General features: G+C 50.3%; 1 protein-coding gene across 1 annotated transcript; it reads left to right on the forward strand.

The window, feature by feature from the left end:
* Positions 1 to 1,782: 1,782 nt before the first annotated feature.
* CALB2 (calbindin 2) lies at positions 1,783 to 25,801 on the forward strand (the record flags this gene model as incomplete). The annotated part of the gene is made up of 9 exons (XM_028485721.2): positions 1,783 to 1,879; positions 13,242 to 13,318; positions 16,261 to 16,350; positions 18,978 to 19,058; positions 23,919 to 23,975; positions 24,570 to 24,647; positions 25,182 to 25,237; positions 25,572 to 25,611; positions 25,748 to 25,801. Coding segments are annotated over exons 1-9 (630 nt in total), but the record flags the coding sequence as incomplete, so codon positions are not given.
* Positions 25,802 to 26,021: the final 220 nt, after the last annotated feature.

The following is a 26,021-nucleotide window of genomic DNA, read 5'->3' on the forward strand; positions in this document are numbered from 1 at the left end:
AACTATTAGTTACCTCAGGGGAGGGATGCTGGCCAAGGAATTTCTTGCCACGCCAACCGCCAACCGCTGCTGCGCAGCCGGAGCATGAGCTCATTTAATCCTCGGAACAATTCTAAGAGGTAAATACCCACATTCGCATTTTGTAGAAGAGAACAATTGAAGCACAGATAGGTTATGTAATCTGCCCAAGGTCACACAGCTTACTCTGGGATTCAAATCCAAGCAGGCTGATTCTAGAGTGCCTGCTCTTAACCACTGAACAATCCTGCCTCCCTAGACCCAGCGGTTTTGGTGAATTCTTCAGCCCTGGACCCTTCGCCAGCAGCATGGGGGAGGGGGATGCATACAGTCCTGGAAAGCTAGCTTCTTAATGATACCTCCTCTCTCCTAGTCTCTTCCTGCAAGGAACTCTAAACACTTTTGCTCTGGGCAGAAAAAAAAACAAGTGGTTTTGGAACCTTCACTCTGTATTGCCTCTTTGGGACTCACTATGGGCTCGTCCCTCCCCCTAAGGAACAACCTACCCCCTCTGTCTCCTCCTGGTTTTCCTCTCTCCCCTGGTGACCTCCTTTTCATTCTCACCTCCTTGCCTTTGTTCCCCTTTTGGAAGGCAGTTCAGCTAACACTCATTAGCACATGCTAACGAGCACCAATTCATTTCTCAGTCACTCAGCAGAAGGGAGAAGGTGGGGACAAAGCTGCCACTCCGGGGGTAAGGGTCTACAAGGCCAGGACAGGCCCCCAGGCTCAGGCTCCCAGGGAGAACGGGGAGGGAGCCTAGCCCCCAGCTGGAGAGTCCTGTCTATATTCTCGGGCCGTACCCTCAGCAGCTGCTTCTGTCTTTTCTGAGACTAGCGCAGAATATTCCTAGGTCAGCCGTGAGACCTTCTCTGCCCACCAGCCTAAGCAAATTCCCACGACGTCCATGGCTGCGCGTGGCTAAGACCTGGTAGAGGAGGATATAGTTCTGCAGCTCTCCGAACGAGTGTCTGAAAGCCCCCAGAGCCTGTCCAGGGTGCAGCGGGCACCAGAGGGTGGAGGGAGGTACCCAGGCGAGGGCAATCAGTGGAAGCCCCTCCTCCACTCCCTCCCAATCTGGATCCTTCCTGGGGGTCGCTGATTCCAGCCACCCCCAGTAAAGCCTAGAGAACCCTCGGCTTCTCCGCAAGACTGGGCCCCACTAAGGACCCGTGAGAGCGAGGAAACAGAGCCGGGCTGGGCAAGTCATTTGGTGGTTTGAAGTCTCAAGGCCCCTCATCGGAAAAGTGGTCCCTGGTCTTCCTGCTGTGAAAGGGTGAGACGAGAGGAGGCATGAGAAAGTCCTAGAGAACTCCGAAGTCCAGGTGCTAAAGACCTGTCAAACTTTAATTATTATTACTACTGGTGGTGTTGCAGTTACTACTGTTAGTATTATTGCTGCTGCTAGTGATGATACGTGGTGGCTGCACTCAAGATGATCAGAGAGAGGGAGAAGGAAGGCAAGGGCAGCCTCTCTCCCCTTTGCACCCGAGAGCCTGTTTCCCTGGCCAGGCGAGGGGTGGTCTCAGCACGGACGGACGCCCCCACCCCGCGAACCCCTGCGAAGCCCCGGGTCGGCCGCCGCCCCGCTGAGACCCAAGCCGATTCTCTGAGCGAGCGCGCCCCCTGCTGGCGGCGGGGCGCGGGCGCAGCCTCCGGATCGTATATAAAGGCAGCGTGGCGCGCGAGACCTGGCCGAGTGCGGGAGAGGAGCCGGCGCGCAGGGAGAGCGCAGTGCTGCCTGAGGTCTCCGAGCGGCTCGCCATGGCTGGGCCGCAGCAGCAGCAACCCCCTTACCTGCATCTGGCCGAGCTGACGGCGTCCCAGTTCCTGGAGATCTGGAAGCACTTTGACGCAGACGGTCAGTAAAGCTCCCAACTTGTGTGCCCGCTCGCCCCCAGGGGACCTGCGGTGGAGGAAAGAGGGCAAGGAAGTTGCGGGCAGGGGTAAGATTGCCCCAGGGGGTGTTTTGGGTGCAGAGCCTGCTGAGGTCGGGGTCTCGAGTTTGGGAGACACCTGGCTGCCCTGGTGACAACTGCCCGGAAGTTTTCTTCCCTGACAGAGACGACAGAGCCCACCGGCTTTTGCAGCCTCATTCTGGGCAAGTTGGGGCATTCCCAGAGGGGGAGGCCTGGGCTGCAAGGCTCCCCGTGACTCCCCCTGCAGTCTTATCTTCCCCGCCTTCCTCTTCAAGGCAAGGCTCCCTGTGACTCCCCCTGTTCTTCTCTTCCCCGCCTTCCTCTTCAAGGTAACATCCTGCCTTCAGCTGCGGCAGCCACAGGTCTCAGACACCCACTCATTTCTTCCCTCAAGTTCCCCTTTTGTTGAATACCAGGTTAGCCCCGTGGGGTCCTGGGGACTGGGGCAAACTGGGGGGTCCTGAAGGGACACTCTTGGCCTCCCCAGCCTGTGTGGTGGGAGCAGGAGCGGAGAGGGCATCCCGACAGTGAGCATCCCCTAGGCTTCCTCTGCCCACGTTCCATCCCTCACGGGCATTCAGGTCCCACTCACAGGGTGTGGTGGGAGGCAAGCTTGGGGTGCCAGCCTGACACGTTCCCTCATGGTGATAATCCTGGGTGCTTTGGGTGACTCCCTCCTTCTCTGGGTCGGGGGAGGCACAATCTTAAGTGCCTCAGTGACCCACTCTCTGCTCTGTGTGGTCTTGACATTGACTCACCCCAAAATCGAGGGCTGGACGAACGACCTTTGGAAGTTGGCTCTAAGGACTGGGATTCCAAGGGTCTATGATGGGCTGACTCAGGCATAAAGGGAGCCCCCCCTCCCCGGCCTTTTAGAGGCTTCTGATATCACTAGAGACTTTTTCTCCACCACTCCAAAAAAATTAAGTGATCTGATTTCCTTCTCAGAGGTCCCGGCTGGGGTGGGCATCGGAAATGTTCTGGCATCTCAGACCACTGGCAGGGTGGTGGCCCAGGGTGTTTATCCTGGGATTGAGAGCGAGGGGCATGGGTTCCATGCCAGAGGTTCCATGGGAACCAGAGGGAGGATGAGGTGGAGGCTCCCTGCATTCTTCTCCCTTCCCTTCCTCACCTCGGCGGCACGGGCATAAAGGTGGCTAAACAGAGGCCCTCGGCCCAGAGTGCTGTGGAGAGGCAGGGGTTAATGGGTATGATAACCAATAAAGTTTTGTCCCCTTGGAGCAAACTGAGAATCTGGGGGTGCAGAGGACTGGGCATGTGACACCTGGATTAGGACAGTGATCTGCCTATGAATTACTAAAGGAGGTGGGTAGATTGTTAAATCTGTAAAATGGGGCTAAGGAGGGGTTGTATTTCCAATCCCTGGCTGGTACCATAAAACTCCCTTGGGGGAAAGGGCTATAAGAAGATTGCAGCCTCTCTGTATTCTAGGTGACACGCGCACTCCCTAAGGCTTCTCCTGCCAGTTTATCTGCACCAGAGCCTTGCATGATTCAAGGAAAGTTACCAAGTGGCCAAGGTTATACCACAGGCCTCCTGCCAGATGAGTCAGCTATAAACAGAGGACTCCACAGTTCTATTCTCCCCCAGTTCTCACGGGGCCAACCAAGAGCGCTCTTGATAATCACGCAGATCCTCACATTTGTCTGAGACTTTGTACTTTTCAAAACACAGTCGCACCTTGAGTCCTGCACAGTGAGGCTGTGGGCAGACCATGATTCTCCTTGTGCAGATGAGGGAACAGACACGAAGTGTGACTTCTCTGAGGTCATGGAGCGAGGTGATGGCGGCACTGGTTCCTGGCCAGCGCTTAATTCCCCAACTCTGGTTTCTGGACACCTGCTTTCCCTCCTGATCCAGCCTCGGAGGTGATGGGCAGTCCCTTTAATACTCGAAAGGGGTCCTATGGCTGGAGCATAGCTAAGCTAGCATGAGGCCAAAGAGTCTCTAAAGACCCCCAAAAGCATCGTACCTCTGGTACAATGTGAAAGGGGAGCTAGATTGCTTCTTGGTTCCTTGTCCCCCTCCGCATCCCATTTTGCCCTCTCTGGTCACCACTTCAGGGGAGTCCCGAGGAGGGACCACGGACCTAACAGAGAAGGAAAGCAAAAAGGATTAGAATACCAGAGATGGCGCAGAAGGCGATTTAGGAAAATGAGGCTATAGCCAAATTGAAATTCGACTAAAGGACCCAGAATTAAGCTGTGGGTCACTTTGCTCTGGACCTTCCCTGCCTGTCCCCTCCTGAACTCCCATGGCTGCCAGGGAGCTCTTCCCTCAGCCCTGAGGTGCTCCCTGCCCTGGCTGGGCCTCCTCTTACTAACCCTGGCTTCTGTTTTTATCTTGGGGGTTTTCCCCCGACTCTAAGAGTCCTCCTGCCTGCTCACAGAGCTAAAGAGCTCCGGGAGGACTCTCCACAGCTCACCAGGTCCCTCTCTGCAGCCCAGTTAGTCCCAGCCACCAAGGAGGGGGAGTACCGACCCACCCCAGCCCTCCTGGACTCTAGTAAACAGAGGCTAGGAGTCGGTAGAGAAGCTGGATTCCGAGGAGAGTGCGGATGAGGCAGGCAATCTGACCCTCCTGACTCAGCCCATTTCTAATGAGGAGGAACAGCTGTCATCCTGGTGACTTTGCCCCCCAAATTAGATTATCTTCAAAACTATCATCAGCCTTGCGGTGAAGAAAAGAAGGAGCAGGTGTCTGAACAGGGGGAAACTGGGACTCAAAGAGGCAACGTTCTTTTCACAAGATCACACAGCAAAGTGAGAGGGTAGGGGGACCCAGGAATCCTCTCCTAGTGCCCCCCACTCCTCCTCAGTGGTCAGCCAAGGTCATGCACTTGGAAGCGTTCAGGTGTCATCTCTCAAAAGCAGAGGAAGGGAAGACGGCAGCCGAGTGCACCCTATGAGCCAGGCTGGGGCTGGAGCTCTTCCACGTAACATCCCCATGCTCTGAGTGACCCTTATATGCCCTACATGACCGAGTCCACCGTTCTGTTGTTTCCTGGTCACTTCTTGGTCAGAAACGTTCTCACTCTGCAAGATCCAGGCTTCAGAGGGATGCCCAGCTCAGAGCTCACACTGGCCTCTCTTTATGGTTCTGGCCACACGGCCACCAGGCTCCTGTTCTGCTGATGATGAGTACGAGGTCCGTGGGGTGCCAAGTTCTTCCTTTGGCCTTTGCTACCCTTTGGAAGCAATTGCAAGTGTAGGGATATTTTCTCTCCCAGAGGCCAGCAGACATTCACAGGACAACGCAGGGAATCCCACTCCAAGAATCAACCTACGTGGATATACTTGTACATATACATAAAGTTATATGAACAAGGGGGCCTACTATCAAGTTCTTTGGGATACTGAAATTTTAAGAATGTGCTTCCCTAGGGAACAGAAAAATAAATCCTGCTAATCTCTACAGTGGAATATTATGCAACCAATGGGATTGAGATGGGGCTTTTGTACAGACATGGAAAAGTGTCCAAGATGTATTATGGAGATTTTTTAAAATTATGGCAGGACACTATTATAGTATGAGCCCATTTTTACTATTAATGAAAGAAGTATGCTGGAAAATATTTGAAAGACAATAATAATAGTGGTCCTCTCTACAGAGTAGATGATGTAAAATTAAAAGGTATTTTCTTTAACTTTATAAGTAAATTTCTGTAGTGTTTTACAAGAGCATGTGTTTCTTGCGTAATCAGCAAAACAATAAATATTCAAGAAGAAAATAATTTTATGGGCACCCCCCCTTCCCCCCAAAAGACATACATATATATCTCCAGGTGTGGGAATCTGCCCAGAGTTTTCTAGGCCTTTGTCTGCCTCCAGATGGCCCAAGTGATGCAGGAGGCTCTCAAGGCCTTGCACAGGGACTGAGCCTTGTTCCATATGGGTGTGGCCCTGAGGACTTTGAAAATGAATGACAGGAAGGACCACTGAGGAAGGCCCTGTGCAGTTTTCCCTCCTCTGTCCTCCTACACCCAGTAGTAGTAACGGAAGCATCCCCCAAACCCATCCCCCAAGGGGGACACTGGCCAGACAGAGAGTGCTCAGGCAGGCTCTCAGTCACTGAGGAGCTTGTGTCCCTGGCAGGGGAAGCAGAAGAAAGCTGAACAACAGCGCCTCTCGGAGGTGGACAGAGGCCTGGGCAGCTTGCGCTGGAATTCTAAATGAAGAAGTCTTTTGGAATACTGAAAAGAAGACTTCTATGTATAAAATAGATAACGAATGAGAACCTACTGTATAGCACAGGGAACTCTACGCAATGCTCTGTGGTGACCTAAATGGGAAGGAAATCTAAAAGAGAGGGGATATATGTATACATATAACTGATTCACTTTGCTGCACAGCAGAAACTAACACAACAATAAAAATTAATAATGATAATAATAAAAGACTGCCCCAAGAGGGTTACAGAATATCCGGTATATATTAAGCATTTACACAAATCCTACGGCTGTTACTATGCAATACAACTGTGCTGTTCATAAGATAATTACAGGATTTATAAAAATGACTGCTTCTTGGAGCATTAAAGGCAAAGGGGTCTGGTGCTGGGAGGGAGCCAAAGCTGTCTGAGGGCAGCTTTCTTTCAACCCTGTCGGCATTTCTCTGCGGGGTCCGTGTGTCCCGTTTAGGCCTGATGTCAGGATTTGGGGTTCTTTGGGAGCAGCCTCCTGCCCCACCTGGGGTAAAGCCCTAGGAATAAGTTCCCCATCCCACCTCCGCTTTCACCCCCAAATTCCCCACTTGTCTTGCCAACAGTGCCCTTCGGTGTGGATGTCCGCGGCATGCCAGCTGCGGACATCCTCCGTGAGGCCCTCATGCCCCATGGCCCAGCCAGCCGACGGGGGAGGCAGCTGTGTCTGAGAGCTGGGGCTCCCCAGGGAGGCAGCTGCGTCTGAGAGCTGGGGCTCCCCAGGGAGGCAGCTGCGGGGACGTTGTCACAAACAGGACACCTCAGCCTCGCCTCGCCTCGTCTCGCCTGGGCGGCCACCAGCGATCCCGCGTCCCTGCCCTACTAGCCTTGTTTATTCCCCTTTGACTTCAGTAGTTTCACTACCTGAGCCCCTGGGGGAGGTTTCCAGGGCTAAGGAGACCCCTCAGGGAAATCCCTCCCAATACCCAGGGAGCCAGAATTAATAGAGCAGGCGTGAGGCTCTTCAAGAACGGAGCCTCTCCAGCTCTGGACCTGGTGGCTGTCCGGGAGGACTGCATCAGATCCCGCCTTTGCCCCGCAGGTCCCAGCTGGGGCCTCTGGCTTTGGCCCTCTCCCCCTCCTCTCTGGCTCTCGGCTGCCTCACTTCCTCTCTCGCCCAATCTGCCCCATCCTTCTGGCCTCCTCCACACCGGGAATTGGCCCAGCATTAGGCTGCCAGATGCCCACAGGTTCAGGGGACCCAGCCCAGTTCCAGAGCCTCTGTTCCAGAAGCAGCTCTGCCCAGAAACACAGATTAAAAGTCAAGTGTCTAAACATTCATCCAGTAGCTGTTTGCACTGGGTTTTTCCCCCCAGGAGCCTCTGGGAGACGTGTGTGTGTGTGTGTGTGTGTGTGTGTGTGTGTGTGTGTGTGTGTGTGTGTGTGTGTGTGTGTGTGTGTGTGCGCGCCTCTGGGAGACGTGTGTGTGTGTGTGAGCCTCTGGGAGACGTGTGTGTGTGTGTGAGCCTCTGGGAGACGTGTGTGTGTGTGTGTGTGTGTGTGTGTGTGTGTGTGTGTGTGTGTGTGTGTGTGTGTGTGCGCGCCTCTGGGAGACGTGTGTGTGTGTGTGAGCCTCTGGGAGACGTGTGTGTGTGTGTGTGTGTGTGTGTGTGTGTGTGTGTGTGTGTGTGTGTGTGTGTGTGTGCGCGCCTCTGGGAGACGTGTGTGTGTGTGTGAGCCTCTGGGAGACGTGTGTGTGTGTGTGTGTGTGTGAGCCTCTGGGAGACGTGTGTGTGTGTGTGTGTGTGTGTGTGTGTGTGTGTGTGTGTCTGACAAAGAGAGAAACCAAAACAAAATAGAGATATGGACAGAGGTTGTCCCTGGGGTGAACAGAAGGAAAACAGGCTGTTAGCTGTGGTTCAATTTCTTTCCTCTCAAGCTCCTCTCGAACACGAGGTCGATAACACCCGTCTGCTTACCCGGTAGCGTCCTGAAGACCAGATGGGGCAGGGAGGGGAGAGCTCTTTGTAAATGGTGAGCACCACGCAAAGTAATATTTATATTGGAGCAGAGCCTGAGGAAGTCCATTTCTTGCCGCAAAGGGTGGCGTTTGTCCCAGAAGAACTCAGGCTGGAGGGTAGAGGTCTATTTGCCCTTCCATAAATTCGAACTCCGGACAGACAGCCAGGAGGCCTGGCTTCATGAACGCTTTCTTGCGCGGGTGACGAGGAGTCTAAAACTGCGTAACTCCCCTCCTTGATTTCCTTAAACTCCGCATCACAGAATAATACAGATTGCTGAGCACCAGGCCCTAGGCCCGTGCTTCTCGAACTTGAGCGCGCAGGAGACTGGTTCAAGCGCAGACTTCTGGGCCTCACTCCTAACAATTCTGATTCAGTTGGTCTGGGGTTGGTCCGAGAATTTGCATTTATAACAAGCTCCCAGGTGATACTGACACCGTCAGGCCGCAACCGCGCTTTGAATAGTGCTAGTCTAGGCCCCTCTTGTCAAAAGAGGTGCCATCACTTGTCAAAATGAGACCCCGGTCTACCATCTCGGGCTTCACACCAGCCCCCCACCTCAACCTTGAATGTGAAGCCAAAGGCGTTGTCTCTCTAGGGAGAAGATGCTCACGGTCAAAAGCAGTGGTTCTGCTTTGAAATGTTCATGCTCCTATGTTGTTAAAACGCAGATTCTGGTCAGCAGGTCTGGGGTGGGGCCTGGGATTCTGCCTTTCTAACAAGCTCCCAGGTAATTCCAAAGTTCCCGTTCCACAGACCGCACTCTGAATGACAAGCCCTCATACTCCAGACCCACCAAATTAAAATCTCCATTTTAACACGCTCCCCAGGTAATTCTTGCGTACCTTAAAATTTGACACAGGTCACACTAAAGCAGTCCTTAATCCTGACTGCACATCAGAATCATCTGGCGAGCTTTGAAAACATGCCCACGAAACACCCTCACCCCATCAATTAAATCAGGAGCTCTGGGGGTAAGGCCCAGGCAGTGGTGCACTTTGAAAAGCTTCCCAGGTGATTCTAATACATAGCCTGGGCTGAGAATCAGGACTCTGAGGCTGCAGTCATGCTGGAACTCTTTGGGCTGAAGGGTTTACAGCCATGGATTGGTTCGGAAGACCTTAAGAGCACAGAGTATAAAAATGATGCTTTCCATTTATGTGAGATTTTACATTTTCCAGAATGCTTTCACAGCCTTATCTTGTATGGCTGTCACAATGGTTCTATAAAGTAAAAAAAAAAAAAAAAAAGCATAAATAGTTTTGAGCATAAATAGTTATACCCATTTTAGAGATCAAGAAACTGAGGTTCCGAGAGATTGACTTGCTCGACATCGCACGGACAGTCACAGAGCTGGTGGTAGACTTACGACCCTTAATTGGGCTCCTCTTACCTGTTCAACTCTCAGAAAATCTGTACGCACAAATCTCAGTGAGAAACAAGCCCCTTTCTACTGTGAGGCAGGGCATTCTTTGGTCAAGGTTTTCCAAGTGTCTGTGGTCAGATTAATTGTAAAGAAGTGTGTCTCACTTCAAAATTTGGGGAAACTGAGGCACCATGGTGGTGAAGAATGGTAGCAAGCCCAGGATAAGGAAGGATGCAGGGTCCCCGGCTCCTCCCATCCCCCTCCCTAATAGTCACAGGTTGCAGTTTGATATGGGGAAGTTAGGAGTGATGGTTGCTATGGTAACCACATCCTTATGCCCATCCACATGAGATTTGCGCAGTGGCCAGTCACCCCACCTCCGCTATGAGACGGTCATAGAAAAAGCAAACCACTTGCCCAGTGCTGAAGTCCTCCCTGGAAGGAGGTAGGCCAACCTGTCCTCTACTCCCACCTCGTATAACAGGCGCCTCCCGCCTGATGGTTAGGGAGTTGCTCTGAGGGAAGCCAAAGTAGCGAAGACCTTTTCCCCCAGTGCTGGAGGATGCCCCGTCTGGGCCCTGCAGCCCCTGCCTGCCTATCTAATCTCTGCTACTCACCCTCTCCCTTCAACTGGTAGATTCCTGCTATTCTTGTCTGGCTGCCTCACCCCCGTAGACCATTAAATGCTCTTGGGGAACAGGCCCATATCTAAACTTGGCTACAGTTCCCACAATGTTGAACTGTTGTTCATTTCAAAAAAATAAAGGCTGGTGGAATTGAACAACATTTCTGTTCCTTTGCACAGAGCGAAGTGGTACTGTAATTCCCAGCGTGGCAAGAGGGGTTTCTTTCCACAGGGGCACTGGCCCCCACTCCCTGCCTTTGCTAGTAGTTGGGGCTTCTCAGCGAGGCCTTCCCTGCCCACCCTGTCCAAGTAGCCCTCACAGATGCTTCAGCCACCTCCTAATACACTCACAAAACAGACTCATACTCACTGACTCAGGTGTCCACCCAGCCCTGGCCTGGGCCCAGCTCTGAGGCCTCTGGTACTTCGAACCCCGGCGCATGCTCACAATGTGAGCTCCACCCCTGCCTCCCGCCCCGCCGGCCCCTCCAACCCCAGCCCCTGCTCCTGGACCCAGAGCTGAACTCAGCTTCCTGCCTGAGAAATGGAAGAATAGATCACGGCAGGGAGCGAACAGCGAGAGAAAGAGTACTCGTTCCTCCAACTCAGCGGCACTGTCAACTGGACCACTGCCTTTTTGTCTAGAAAGCCCTTCCTCCCTCCCTCCCTCCCTCCCCTCCTCACTCCCCCTGCTGCACCTGTCCAGCTCTCCCAAGAAGCTTTCAGAAGATCCTAGAAGAAAGATGACCACTCTAGCCTAGGGGAAAAAAGGGAACTCAAGTCTCATCTCTCCCCACCACGCACCCCACCGACCCGCCCTGCAATTACAATCATATCTTTTCCCTGCAGATAAAAATACTTAATTTATCTCACATGATTCCTCCATACACTATGTATTGTGGCATCCTCTCCACTAGAGAGCGCCACTAGGATTATTCATTCCAAATCTAAATTCTCAGGGGACACTAGTGGGGGAGGCTAGGAAGAACACACCCCCCGACTCCCACATCGCCCTCCAGCCTCCCAAAGCCCCCACCAAGGCCAGGCTAGATACTTCTTTTTTTTTTTTTTTTTTCCCCCGGTACGCGGGCCTCTCACTGCTGCGGCCTCTCCCGTTGCGGAGCACAGGCTCCGGACGCGCAGGCTCAGCGGCCATGGCTCACGGGCCCAGCCGCTCTGCGGCATGTGGGATCCTCCCGGACCGGGCCACGAACCCGTGTCCCCTGCATCGGCAGGAGGACTCTCAACCACTGCGCCACCAGGGAAGCCCTAAATACTTCTTTTTTATTCTCTTTGTTTAGTTTGTAACTCCATTTGCCCTTGAAGCAAGCTACCATCTCCCTTTCCTATTCAAGTTGAATATTCTCTATGGGAACCTTGCTCACTGCTTTAGATCAGATTTAGAACTTGACTTTTGGTCAGTGGTTTCCAAACCTTGCTATATACATGGAAATTACCTGGGGAGCTTTTTTAAACATCACGATGCTTAGTTCATACCCCAAACCAATTACATCAGAATGTCTGGGGATGGGAGCCAGACATCCATATTTTTTTAAGATTCTAGGAGATTCCCATTCACAGCAGTCTGGGGAGTACTGCCTTAGACCTGATTTCCCACCCACAAATGATTCCTCCCCATCACAGATAGACCAGGGAGCTTGGCCATGGACTCAGCTCGCCCTGGTCTCTAGGTCTTTTGGGTTCAGTGGTGAAGAACCTAAAGGACTTCTTACTACGTACGTGATCTTGCAAGTCAGGCCTTGACCTTGGGACCCGGTCCCAAAAACGGCACTTTGCACCCAAATTCATTCCCGTTTTTTATACGAGTTCTGGTAACTGAACTCAAACAACAGTACATTTACACTGCACGCGTAACGGACTGGGTGACGGGCTTTACATACAAAAATCCCATTTAATTACCCATTTTGCAGACGACATGGGTTAAGTAACTTTCCCAAAGCCATACAGCTTGTAAGTACAGCAGAACCAGGATTTGAATCCACCTCCACAGGCCTCGGAGCCCCCTCTCCTCATTACTGTGCAGTGGGCTGCCTCCCATCTGCCTGACCCCCATGCTGACCACCTCTCAGGTGCCCCCACCCCCGCTTTTCCTTTGCCACTGTTCCCTTCTGCATTAGTTTCCTGGAGCTGCCGTGACAAAGTATGACAAACTGGGTGGCTTAAAACAACAGCAATTGATTCTCTCACAGTTCTGGAGGCTCGAGTCCAAAATCAAGGTGTTGGCAGGGCTGGTTCCAGGTTCTGAGGGGTAACGTGTTCCCTGCCCCTCTCCTGGCCTCTGGTAGTTGCTAGCAATTCACAGTGCTCCTTAGCTTGGAGATGCATCACTCCAATCTCTGCCTCTGGCTTCATGTGGCCTTCTTCCCGGTGTGTCTTTGTGTCTTCACCTGGCCTTCTTAAAAGGACACCAGTCATTGGATTTAGGGCCCACCCTCATCTAGTATGACCTCATCTTAACTGATTACATATGCAAAGACCCTATTTCCAAATAAGGTCACATCCTGAGTTCCAGGTGGACATGGATTCTGGGGGGACGCTCTTTTTTTATTAGAAAGTCTACTTAATTATTATTATTTTTTTTGGCTGCACCGAGCGGCTTGTGAGATCTTAGTTCCCCGACCAGGGATTGAACCCGTGCCCCCTGCAGTGGAAGTACGGAGTCCGAACCGCTGGACCACAAGGGAAGTCCCTGGGGGACACTCTTCAACTCAGTACACCCTCCTACCCCAAAGACCCAAGTTCTGCCTCTGACCTCATTCGCCCTAGTGACCAGGGCTTGCCACCTGCTGACAAATCTCGAGGCTGATGACCTGTTGTCCCCTGTCGGATCTCCAGCCCCTGCTGCTGGCCCGGCTGGCTATGGACAGACAGACTACTGAATGTATATCACAAAGGCAACACCCTTATTAATCTTGGATCTCTATGGTTGCAAATGGCCAGAGGGCAGGACCCACATCCCTAACAGTCCAGGGCTGGCCCAGACACCTGGTTGACCAGTGAGGAGAACAAGTTCTCAATGAAGCCCCCCATTTCCCCACCCCACCCATCCACCATAAGTTTTACTACTTAGCTCTGAGGTTCATTGCTTTTTTTCTTTGCTATCTTCGCAGGAAATGGGTATATTGAAGGTAAAGAGCTAGAAAACTTTTTCCAAGAACTGGAGAAGGCAAGAAAAGGCTCTGGCATGGTAAGCCCAGACCCCTCTCCCATTGTTTGGAATTTTCTGTCATCCTGACCATGGCTTTGAGCATTGTCTGTCCTAGGTCATACATTCCATCAGCAGCCTGACATCTCTGGTCTTGACCCTTAGAGTTTTTCTTTTATCTGCAAGGATTTTAAAAATTGAAATTCTCCCTTAAAAGAGTACCTTACCTCACTATCTCTGGGTGTCTGGGACTGAGGGGTGTTCATGGGTACCGGGGTTGATAAACTCCCCAAAACTGCAAACTTTGTGTCTGCGTCTGTGTGTATAAAAAGTATTTGTTCCTAGGGAAGAGTCCATAGCCCACCTAATATGCTCAGAGGGGTCATGACTCAAGATTGGATGCCTAGAGGGTTTCAAGTGCCTTTATTCAAGACTGGAGTTTCTCAGCCTCGGCACTAATGACATTTGGGGTAGACAACTCTTTGTCATGGGGGGCTGTCCATGGCATTGTAGGATGATTAGCAGCATCCCTGGCCTCTACCCCGGAGATGCTAGTAGCACCCCCCCAAATTGTGACAATCAAAAATGTCTCCGGACATTGCTAAATGTCCCCTGCAGGGGATGCAGAATCGTCCCCACTAGAGAACCACTGTTCTAGACCAACCAAGGTTGGAACCTCGGCAAGGACCTAGAGGAAAGTGGAGGATTGCTCCAAACCAGCATCTGAGCCAGATCGTACTGGCTCATGTGTACAGGTGTCAGACTGCCCTTCGTGGCCTGAAGTGACTGCAGATCATGTCCCAGGCCCTTAACGGCAGGCACATTGTTTCCCCACGTGCCAACCTGGCATGATTGACTTCACTAAAGCCTTTTGGGGGAACGTCTGAAATATTGAAAAGGTAAGGTGATTGGAGCTAGTCTGTTGTGATTCCCATGTCTGGTTCTCGAATATATGGAGTCAGACCAACTCCCTCCCCGCCAGCTCCTGCGGGTCCTTTGGTCGGCGGGGTGGTCTCTCTCCTCTCTCCTGCTGCGTGTCTGTTGGCCAATCCACTGCTTATTAGCAAGTCTTCATGGAGCGCTTCGGGAGATGAGTCACAAATCCACTGGTGAACACCTGGTTCAGAGCTTGTCAGCACGCCCTGGTGAGGAAGATGTCCAAGCAATGGGCTTAAGCGATGGAGGTGATTCATGGGTTTGTTTATCAACAGTCCCCCGTCACCCCTCATTGCTAGGATAATGAAGCCCAGATCACAGAAAACACAGGCTTCACAACTGGTTCTGGGATCGTGGGGTAGCTGGAGGAATGTGTTTTTACAAAGTGCTTCAAATCTGAAATCCTTCTCTCAGTCATTCCCTTCCTCAGATGGCATCAGGGGTGATTTTCAAGTCTGTCAACAACATTCTCAACTAACATCACCCCGGACTGGATCTCAGAGCAGCTGTTCTGTGGTAGAAAAAATATTGGCCTTGGAAACAAGAGTCATGAGTTCAAATTCTGGTGATACTAGCTGGTGACCTCAGGAGAAGTCACGTCATCTCAGCCTCCGTTTGTGTGTAAAATGGACAGGCTACTAACATCCTGGGGACTGTTGTGGAAAGCAAATAGGATGGCCACATTTGTGATAAGGGCCTAGGCTCATTCCATGCACATTTGTAGATGTAATGCAATAAATATTGATAAACAAATACATATGGGCAAATTGAGACCAGTCCAAAAGGTAAAAAACAATAGAAGGGATTCAGAAAAGACTCTAAGAATTGGTAGAATTCTCCTTGGCCCAATCCTAGGAAACACACAACCCACCAGAAAGCCATTAGATAAGCGAAGAGGCTTCAGATGCCAAGATGATTTATCAGTGATTAGGGATAAGGAAGAGCTCACTAATGCAAATACTTAATAAGCAGCACCCCAAACAAAGAGAAGCTCTGAGAACTTCAAGAGAACCTTAGACTTAAGTTAGGCGATGACGGCCCAACAGAACTTTTGAAGTTCTTTGCCTTTTTAGTAGTCACATTCATCTAGTGGACTATTTAAATGACCCCCTCAACTATATAGACTTTCTCTTCACATTCTTCCTAGCCTAAAATCAGAGTGAAAAGCATTGTAGAATTTCCAGTTAGTCTTTAAAGAAGAAAATGAGCGATCGCCTTTGCTCTGGTGGAGTGTCTAGAACTTATTGGGGGCCCCTGCAATAGGTTGGGCTTATTAGAAGCTGCCTCAGTGAAATGTTGGGGCCTGAGTTCTCACATCTGAGTGATGGAAATAAGTCCTCACCCTTCTGATAGACTCATGGTTTAATCCATCTCAAAGGCAGACGGGCATGTTTACTTATGTGGTACAGAGCACATCCATATGTTCTGTCTCCCTTTGAAAATAATGTGATTGAGCCTCAAAGAAAATACTTAGGGCTTCCCTGGTGGCGCAGTGGTTGAGAATCTGCCTGCCAATGCAGGAGACACAGGTCCGAGCCCTGGTCCGGGAGGGTCCCACATGCTGTGGAGCAACTAAGCCCGTGCGCCACAGGTACTGAGCCTGCGCTCTAGAGCCCGCGAGCCACAACTACTGAGCCCACGTGCCACAACTACTGAAGCCCATGCTCCTGGGGCCCGTGCTCTGCAGCAGGAGAGGCCAAGGCCACTGCAATGGAAGGCCCGCGCACCGCGGCAAAGAGCGGCCCCCGCTCGCTGCAACTGGAGAGGGCTCACGCGCAGCAACGAAGACCCAACGCAGACAAAAAATATATATAAATTAATCAATAAATAATAAATTTTTAAAAAGAGAGAGAACACTTAGATTTGGAGGAACCCTAAAAAGGGAAAGGGTGCAGCCCTGATTACTCAGAGCATTGGTTCAAACTGGTTCCATGCCTGCATATTCGGGGTGCAGAATGATTCCCCACCATTGCTGCACCAAGAGGGTGAGAGATCCACGGTTCGCAGGGGACCCAGCAGCAAAATCAGTGCCCTTTGTCTTTCTGCAGATGTCAAAGAGTGACAACTTTGGGGAGAAGATGAAGGAATTCATGCAGAAGTATGACAAGAACGCAGATGGGAAAATCGAGATGGCAGAGGTGAGTCCTAGTATCCCGCTAAGAGCTGCGCGGGAAGGGCCGTCGGTTGCCCGTGCCTCTCCCATGCACAAGAGTCCTTCTAGGGATCCAAGTGACGTGGTGGTCTTGAAGCCCCACCACCACCCCCAGCACTTAGGCTGATGAAAGAGAACAGATGGAGCTTTTCCTTTGACTCACAAGGAACGAGGAAGCAACAAACATTGGCCTAAGACAGGGATGAAGACTTTTAATGCTCTCAGGGTCCAACGGGGACTATAAATGTGTGATGAGCTGTTTAAGACAGAAGAGAGGGTGAAGTCTGCAGAACAGGAGAGTTCATGCCCCACCTAAAGGCATCCAAAGGTGCGTGTGTGTGTGTGTGTGTGTGTATAATTTATATATGTAGCATGTATAATGTATATATATTAATATATACACACACATACATTCATATGTGCGTATTGATGTGCATAGATATATACATATTGTTAAAAGATAAACTGAGGCATATTAAAAATTTTAAGAGTTTATCGGAGCAAAAATCAATTCAAATGGGCCAGCACCGAACCTAAAATAGTTAGGAACACTCTACCAATGGGAGCTAAGGGAAAGACGTTTATATAAAAGAGACAGTTACAAAGCAAGGAAATTATTTGATTGGCTAGAGTGTAAGTGGCCGCATTATTCAGGAAAGCCTAGTTGGCTGCTTTGGCTGTTTGTTTAGACTTTGGTTTGCTAACGTAGGCTACTAAGGCATTAAGGCTACCTCAGTCTAATGGCCTCCTTGTTTAACAATTTATATATACACACATACACTTATACAGACACATATACATGTGCATGTGTGTGCAGGCCTAACCAGACACCTCTGGAAATCAGTTTGCAGCCCATGGTCAAGTGGTCCAGAATGATGACGGCGGCACACAAAGGAGGGAAGAACTCCTCCTGGGGTGGATTGGTTGCCATGGTGCCTTAGGTCAGTGCCCTGGAAGGAGAGACTGAGACAGAGATTCGTGGGTAGCATTTCAAGAGAAGGGAGGAGAGAGCAACAGGAAAGGGCAGAGGAAGAAGCTAAGCAAATGTGTGGTCTCAGCTGGAGCCTCGTCTTGGCCTGATCTCATGGGGGGCTCTGGAGTGTGGATTGCGCCACGGTGCTGGCCCCACCTTGAAGCAAGGGGTAGGATGGTCCTTTGTACCCCTATGTCAATCAGGCGTCGGATGCAAGCTGCCCCCTCCAGGATGGGGGTCGGAGGGGAGGATGGCTGGGGCAGTTTGGTAGAGGGCAGTTCTCCTGCAGGAGGCAGCTATGAGCCACTAGCGGTCACCCTTCACAGCAGCTGAGGCATGGGCTACCAGCCTAGTTAAAGGTGATCTGTGAAAAGCACCAAGACCATCCCTATAGATGCCTAAACTGCAGGCCTCAGAACATCCTGACTCAAATGGGCTTAAACCAGGGGTTGGCAGGCTTTTTCTGTAAAGTTCCAGACTATGGTCAGTGTTTTAGGGTTTGCAATCTGTAAACCCTGCCTTCTTCAACTCTGCCCTGTGGCACGGAACAACCACAAACAGTATGTAAATGAAAGGGCCCTGCCATGTTCCAATACAAGTTTATTTACAGAAACAGGCATTGAGCCAGATTTGGCTCATGGGCCATAATATACTCACTCTGAGAGGCTCCTAATGAGAAAGGCCATGAGAAGGATTGGCTCCTGGTGAAGGAGACCAGGTCTCCAGCCCTGCTTCTCGGCAGTTCTCTTGGTTCTGTTCTCCACCCCTAAAACGGCTTCATCCTCAGGCTGGTAGCAAGCTGGCTAGAGCAGTTCCAGGCGTCACATCCAGATGCAGAAGGGGCCCATCTCATTTGGTCCCTGATAAGAATAAGGAAACCTTTCCCAGGGGTACCCGCAGTAGACCTCCCCTCACATTTCACTGGCCAGGAGTAGGTCACATGTCTAGCCGTAAGCCAATCACTGGCCAGGGAAATGGGATTATCACATCTAGCTGAGACTAATTAGGATTTGCCTGTGACTCAAGCATGCTGGGAGCAGAGAAGAGGGGACGGCCATTGGCGGGGGAGGGGGGCAGCCAACAGTGTTTGCGGTACAAGAGTACTTGCAGTTTTTTAAAAATCGGATTTGTTGTGGTATAATTTACATATAATAAGCAGTATCGATTTGAAGTGTAAAATTCCATGAGTTTAGACAGTTGTATACAGCCATGTAATCACCACCACAATCAAAATACGGCATCTCCATCACCCCCAAAATGTTCCTCTCTCTGGTCAGGCCATCCTGCACTAGCAGCCACCCATCTCAGATTAGTTTGCATTTTCTAGAATTATATATATGGAATCATCTATTAAGTATTCTTTTGAGTCTGGATACTTGCGTTTTAAAGTGGCACCACTTTCTGTCCCTCCAGCCGCTCATACCCGAAGGTTTGGGGGTGACCCAGAAGCGCTTCTCAGAACATCCTTCTTCCCCTTTGAAGGGCTGCCAGTCCCTGTTCTCAAGGAAGGAAGCAAAATGGAGCAAAATGTGACTCCCATGCTGCCTTGCCACTGGCTGTTTTCCATCCTTCCTGCAGGAAAGTCTGTTTGCTTCCTGGCAGGGCTCTCCGTAATGTTACTGTTGCTCTGATTCCCACAGCTGGCGCAGATCTTGCCGACCGAGGAGAACTTCCTTCTGTGCTTCAGGCAGCATGTGGGCTCCAGCACCGAGTTTATGGAGGTGAGACCAAGGCGCTGCCTTCTCTCTTGCACACCGGGGCCTGCCTTTCTCTCGTGTTCAGAGCCAGGCCCACCCAGTGCCTGGGAATGGTCCCTGGAAGACACTAACCCCCTTCTGAGTAGCTCAACTACTCAAAATGTGATCCATGGACCAGAAGCATCCATGTCACCGCCACCTGGGTGCTTGTTAGAAATGCAGAGTCCCTGACCCGCTGAATCAGCATCTACATTTTAGCAAGATCCCCAGGTGACGTGTGTGCACGTTAAAGTGTGGGGAATAAGGTGAGAGGTAAGCCTGGGTAAAGTACCTTTGGGAAATAATGTGTACACACCACTTCCTATTTGGGTACTTGCCATAGATATTTGCATATTACAAGCTCTGAGAAATCCTGCAGTAAACAGACCTCTTCCACTTGGTTTGCCTCCAGAATCTTTCATATTTTCTTCTCACTCAATAGCATTAGTGTTCCTGGAATTCAGAGTTCCAAGGAGCATTGTTGAGAAGGATGGATTTAGGTACCATTCTAAAACTGAAAAAGCCCAGTGAGAATTCCAGTTTCCAGTATCTTCCAGGCTTGGTCTTTGACTGTGGTCTGGGCTTCACTGTCCATCTTTAAAATGGATGTTGCCATCTTTGCAGTAGCAATTCTTTGAGATCCTCATGGGAAATAGGACGTCCAAACTCAAGTGTCTTTTGAGTAATATGCAATGGATAGATTGAACCATGTGAAATTGCTCATATTTAACCATTCTTTATTTACAAAAATTGGAAATTCCATACGGTTTAACCAGATATATTACCAATCCTGATGTCCAGCAAACTACCAGTTATTTTTTGCTATTTTTCTGGGGATCTGCACCCTAGCCATTCAATGTATGTGTCCCTCAAGGTGAAATTCAACCCATACCACCACCCCACATATACACACACACAGTGCCTGCTGTGATAAATAATGACTAGCCTTCAACACAACTCCAGTCGCCATTTGTCATGTTAAAGCCATTTCTAGCCACCGGTAAGCCCGTCCCTGATTCACTGCTTAAAAATGACTGGAGAGCTAGTCCAGAAACAAACATGGCAGTGAGTTCCCCACAGAGATAGAAAGTCAGTTAGAAATGATGGATTCTTAGGGCAGAAGACTCATTTTTTTAAGTGGTAGCTTGCCTAAGCATCAGATATGGATTTAATTTTATTGTGCTTTAAAGGATTTTCTCCAGTTTTTTCACGATGGCAAAATTCCATAAGCTGGTCACTGACATGCTGGATTCTGTTCTTAGTCACCCTCTTGCCTGTCTAGGAGGAAAAGTCCGCATATACATAGAACTTGTCAGGGTGCTGCTTCTGTGAGTGTCAGTTTTTCTGTCTGTAGAAAAGGGAGCCTTTATACTCGCTTACTCCTTTCCTGATAGGGAGGCGGCCAGAGATTGGCCTCCCTTCCACCTATGATCAGGAAAATGGGGATGACAGCTTGCAGGGGGCAGAGATGCTTAAAGAGGAGAGGAGGGGAAGGAAACCCTCTCTCTCTAAATCATCAGTGGTTTCTCTCTGTGTAGTTGACATGGTTCCATATTTTACCTGCCTTTATCCTTTAAGTCCCAGCATAACTACTGAGCCAACGCCACCCCCATCCCACAGGCTTCCTGGGACCCCATCATTCTACAGGACCATCCCCTCCTGGGGTTGTCCATTCGTTCCATCTTTATCAGCTGGAAACATGAAATGGCCCCCCAGTAGCCCTGAAAGGTTTGTGCTGTCAGATGCTTCCATCTCACTGCGCGTCACAACATTTTACTTTCTAATGTTAGTGACATCTCGGGATTTCTTTGAGATTTCACAAAGCCCAGGTCTCTTGAACTCTCTTCCTTGAATGGGAAGAGAATACTGACCATACTTTGTGATGGCTGAGCACAAAGTATTGGAGGGGAAGAGAAGTCCAGCGTGAGAGCGTGGAGCTGGGGGTGGATCCAAGGAGGGAGGGAGGGAAGGAGGAAGGAAAGGAGGGAGGGAGGGAGGGAGGGAGGGAGGGAGGGAGGGAGGGAGGGAGGTCACACCTGCTAGGATGATCTCACTCTGAAAGCAGCTGGCTGCTTTGCTTTCTGGGAGGACTGGGGTCCCTTCAGGTTATCCTCCCCTGAGGCAATTTAGGGGGTGTCTGCCTTTTTCTCCCAGTCAAGACTCAACCTAGATGAACTAAATTCCAATACACTAAAGGCATGCAGGTGGGTGGTGAAGTCATATTTGAAAATCTGCACATATTTTTTGTGCTTACTCAAGGGCGGGCTTTCGGAGCATGGGAAGGAATCTTTTGATGGAGCCGGGCATTTTCTTTCCCCAAAGAAAGAACTCTCCCCTAATCAAAAATCATTTACCCAAGCTGTATGTAGAATAAATCTACCTTTTTATTGGGACTTGCTCATATCTCATAACTTTTAAAAAAATCAGGATCAAATTTTTTGAGCCACTACTATACCGTGAGAATTACACAGCCTAGTTTGCTGGCATGGAAGAAAGACCCTAAAATATCTATACATTCTCACACTCCTCACAATAAAAGGGGGACATGCCATCAACAGACGAATGTGTGGTACATATATACAATGAAATATTACTCAGCCATAAAAGAGGAATGAAATAATGCCATTTGCAGCTACATGGATGGAGCTAGAGATTATCATACTAAGAGAAGTCAGTCAGAAAGAGAAAGACAAATACCATACGATATCACTGATATGTGGGATCTAAAATATGACACAAATGAACTTATCTACGAAATAGAAATGGATTCACAGACAAAGAGAACAGACTTGTGGCTGCCAAGGGGGAGGTGCGGTGGGGGAAGGATGGATTGGGAGTTTGGGACTAGCAGATGCAAACTATTATATATAGAATGGATAAACAGCAAGGCCCTGCTGTATAGCACAGGGAACTATATTCAATATCCTGTGATAAACCATAATGGAAAAAAAAAATATATATATATATGCGTGTGTGTGTGTATATATATATATATATATATATATTTGTGAATCGCTTTGCTGTACACCAGAAACTAACACAACATTGTAAATCAACCACAATAAAAATTTTTTTTAAAGTGGGGGACACGATGTGGAGAAGTTGAGGAGACAAGAGATCAAATTTGGGAGAAGAATTAGCGCCTGCTGACTCTCAGAAAATCAACTGTTGCTGGTGTCTAGCTGTGCTGTTTGGAGCTGAGGGAGAAGGGAATAAAAATCAAGGGAAGAAAACCTAAGAACTGTGATCAGGCCCCAAAATAGACCACAGATTAGGGAAACAGGGCTCTCTGGGCCTTTTGTCACAGATACACCCACTCCCCCCGCCACCATGGTATTCCCTCCTCCCCACAAGATAGATTGGGTTAAACACTGGGGTTTCGGGACAGTTGCATTCAGGACCAGATTTTTTCAGGACCATTGTATTAGTTAACTATCTCTGTGTGACAAATTATCCCCCAAAATTTACCAGCCTAAGGCAACAAACATTTATTATCTCTCAGTTTCTGTGGTTGGAAATTTGCTAACAGCTCAGCCAAGTGGCTCTGGTTCAGAGTCAAGATGTCAGCTGGGCTGCAGTCATCTGAAGGCTTGACTGGAGCTGGAAGATGCACTTCCAAGATGGTGCACTCACGTGGCTGTTGGCAAGGGGCCTCAGTTCCTCACTACATGAGCCTTGAGTGTCCTTAGGACGTGGCATCTGGCTTCCTCCAGAGTGAGTGATCAAAGAGAGAGAACAAGAAGGAAGCCTCAATGTCTTTATGACCTAGGCTTGGAAGCCACACACTGCCATATCTGCCGTGTTCTATTCATTAGAAGTAAGTCACTAAGTTCAGTCCACATTCAAGGAGGGGGGAACTAGGGAGGTGAAGAATTGGTGGACATTTTAAAACCATTCCAAATGTTTTTCCTTGTTTCTCCTGTGTGATGTCTGCTCCTGCTCAGATGGCCAGAACAGAGAGGAAGCAGGTGGTCAGACCCATATCACCTGCTGAAGCTCTGCTTCTCTTTGATCCCCCAGATGCTGTGGTCAGCAGGCAGTTCTCTGGTCCCTCACAGGGACCCAATGCACGTACTGAATAACTGGGACTCAGATCAGAGCCCAGAACCAGTATGGAACAAGATCCAGTGATGGACCGATTGTCTAGGCCTAGATCACATGCCTACCTCTGGAGATGGGTCAGCCCCTCTTGAACCATGTGGACTAAGCATGAGAGAGGGGTGGTTTCCCCAAAAAAAGGGGGCGATGCTTTTTATCAGAAAGATGCGGGAGTGGCCTTGGGATAGTCTAAACAAACTGATTACACTACCAATTCTGTTCCACCTTCAGACATGGCTGCCATATGCATCATGGTGGAGGGGTAGAGGACGCAGTACAATGAGAAGTAACCAAAGCCTGCTTCTGCCCCTTCCAGAGGGTTCTTACCCTTGCTCCCAACTCCCACGCAGAGAATGAGAAGCTTCCAGAACAGTAAAAGGACACCCAATATACCCACAGCAAAAATGGGATCCAACAGATCATAGTGCTAATTCCTGGTAAAAATCTGCCTGGTTAACACCTTAGAAAACCATAACCCTGGTTACAAGATGATCCTGAAGCCAGTTACAGTAAGGAGACCTTGTCCCAGCAGGGTTTTTTTTTCTTCTCTATGTGCCCTTGGCCAAGACACTTTCCCTTATTTCTTCATCTGCGACATGGAAGGGACTGGTCTAGACCATCTCCATGTCCCCATCTCACTGTAATATTCTTGAATATCAGCACCCGGCCTGGCCCGTTAAAAGAAGATGGAGGGAAGCTTATAGGTGTGGATAAATCTTTGTGAATAGGTTGACATTCCCATTGCAGGCTTGGCGGAAGTATGACACAGACAGAAGCGGCTACATCGAAGCCAACGAGCTCAAGGTAAGATGAGCCTTGGAGAGGGCATGGAGGGCGCAGAGAATGGGCCTGAGACCAAAGTGGTGGTGGGTTTAAGGAACCTGGGGAGGGAGGAGAGGGTGGGTGAGGAATTTGGGTGTGTGGTCTGCTTTGGGATACTCAGGCCCGGCTCTGAATGGTTGGACATGTTCAGCCATGTGAAATCAGCAACACAGAGCTGTAAAAGTTCAACCAGTTCACATTTGTCTGCACGTCAGTGCCCAGGACAGGCACCCTCAACGCATTCCAGCAGTTTGGCCTTCTGGCTTGCACATCTACCCCTAAATTCCTCTGGACCCAAGGAGTCCCAGGCACTGCTTAGCATGTGTCCTGGGCTCTCTGAGGAGCCAGAGCCAGTTTCTACTGCCTGGCCTATGGGGTGAGGTTGCATCCAGCAGCTCCCTCCCCCTTCAGGGTTACTCCACAAGCATTAAGGGGTGAGGGAATCGTGAGGGCTGCAAGCTATGCAAATGATGGGCCCCGGAAAACAGTGGTGAGTGACTGTCTGAAGGAACAGGTGAGTGAGTCAGGGACAGACAGCCTGAACTGGGAGCTCTGAAGAGGACTTTGGTATTCCAGGGATTCCTGTCTGACCTGCTGAAGAAGGCGAACCGACCATATGATGAACCTAAGCTCCAAGAGTACACCCAAACCATAGTGAGTGGCTGAAAGTATCCCTCCTCCCCAGGGGTGCAGGACACGGGCCCCAAATCAGTGGGATTTGCGGTTTGTGGGGCCGTTAGTTGGCTGATTCTTCAGGTCCAGGAGAATTGACTCCCAGCGGCAGCCAGCAAGAGGGATGCTAGTTCATGGGCCCTGCACCCTCTCTCTTGAGGTCCCCACTCAGCCAAATGCCCCTGGGACAGTGTAAGACTGGAACATCTGTTTCCATGACAGCCTCCACCGCTCCAGGAGAGGATAAACTTGGAGAGGGTGGGCTTTTGGTGCTGGTCTGCTGTCTTCTGCGGCCCTGTCCCTGAGAAAGGGGGAGGGGAGCCATGACCAAGTCCCTGCTGTCTCCCCAGTGACCGATTCAGCCCATGCTGGTCCCTGCCACCAGGTGACCTCAGAGGACGCATGAGCATACTCCCCCATCCTCCTTCCTCTCCAGTACAGCGGATGGCAGGCCAAGGTCCCACATGAGAGAAGGTCAAAGCAAATAACCCAGGCACCACTTTCTGTCCCCAATAGCTACGGATGTTTGACTTGAACGGGGACGGCAAACTGGGCCTCTCGGAGATGTCCCGGTAAGTGCCTGCCCTCACTCACCCCAGCATCACTTTTCACAACATCCCTGCAGATCACCCCTGTGCTACCGTCCCTACCGCCAAGATCAATCAGTGGGGAAGGTGACAGTTCAGGCGTCCTGAAGCGCAAATCAAAGTTAGATCCAATCACGATCATCATCACCTCAATGTTCCGTCTCCCTCTTCTGAGAACTTTCCACTGACACCTGATTGTTAAGTGCTCAGAGATCGTTTCCATAACTAGGGATGCTCCTTGTGCATCCCCTCCCCCCAGGCCCGAGGTGTTCTAGCTTCTGCTCTGTCTCCTAATCGCTGCTCTAACATCTCTTTCCAGACTCTTGCCTGTACAGGAAAACTTCCTGCTTAAATTTCAGGTAAAATAGCCGCTTTGCTTTTCTTCAATTCCTCCCTTCCCCTCATCCCCGAGCTCACCCTTACTCGGCGCGCACACGCACACACACACACTCTGCAGGGCTTTGGCTTCTGTCTTTAATACCTTGGGCCTTCCAGGGCATGAAGCTGACCTCGGAGGAGTTCAACGCAATCTTCACATTTTACGACAAGGTAAGACGGAGCACGGTGTGGATGGAAAAGCAGGAGGCCCGTTCCAGCCCCCCCTCCCCCCCAACCCCGCCAGAATGGCTCGTCTTGGTTCTTAGGAGTAAACAAGCTGTCGGAGCAGCAATCTGAGCCATGCAGTTTCTTCCTGTCCCTCTGGATTCCCTGCAGCATCTTCTGCTGTGTGAGAAGATAAATGTCCTTCAGTGTGTGGCCTGTGGGACCC

This window comes from Physeter macrocephalus, unplaced genomic scaffold (assembly GCF_002837175.3).
Source record: "Physeter macrocephalus isolate SW-GA unplaced genomic scaffold, ASM283717v5 random_678, whole genome shotgun sequence".
NCBI lineage: Eukaryota > Metazoa > Chordata > Mammalia > Artiodactyla > Physeteridae > Physeter > Physeter macrocephalus.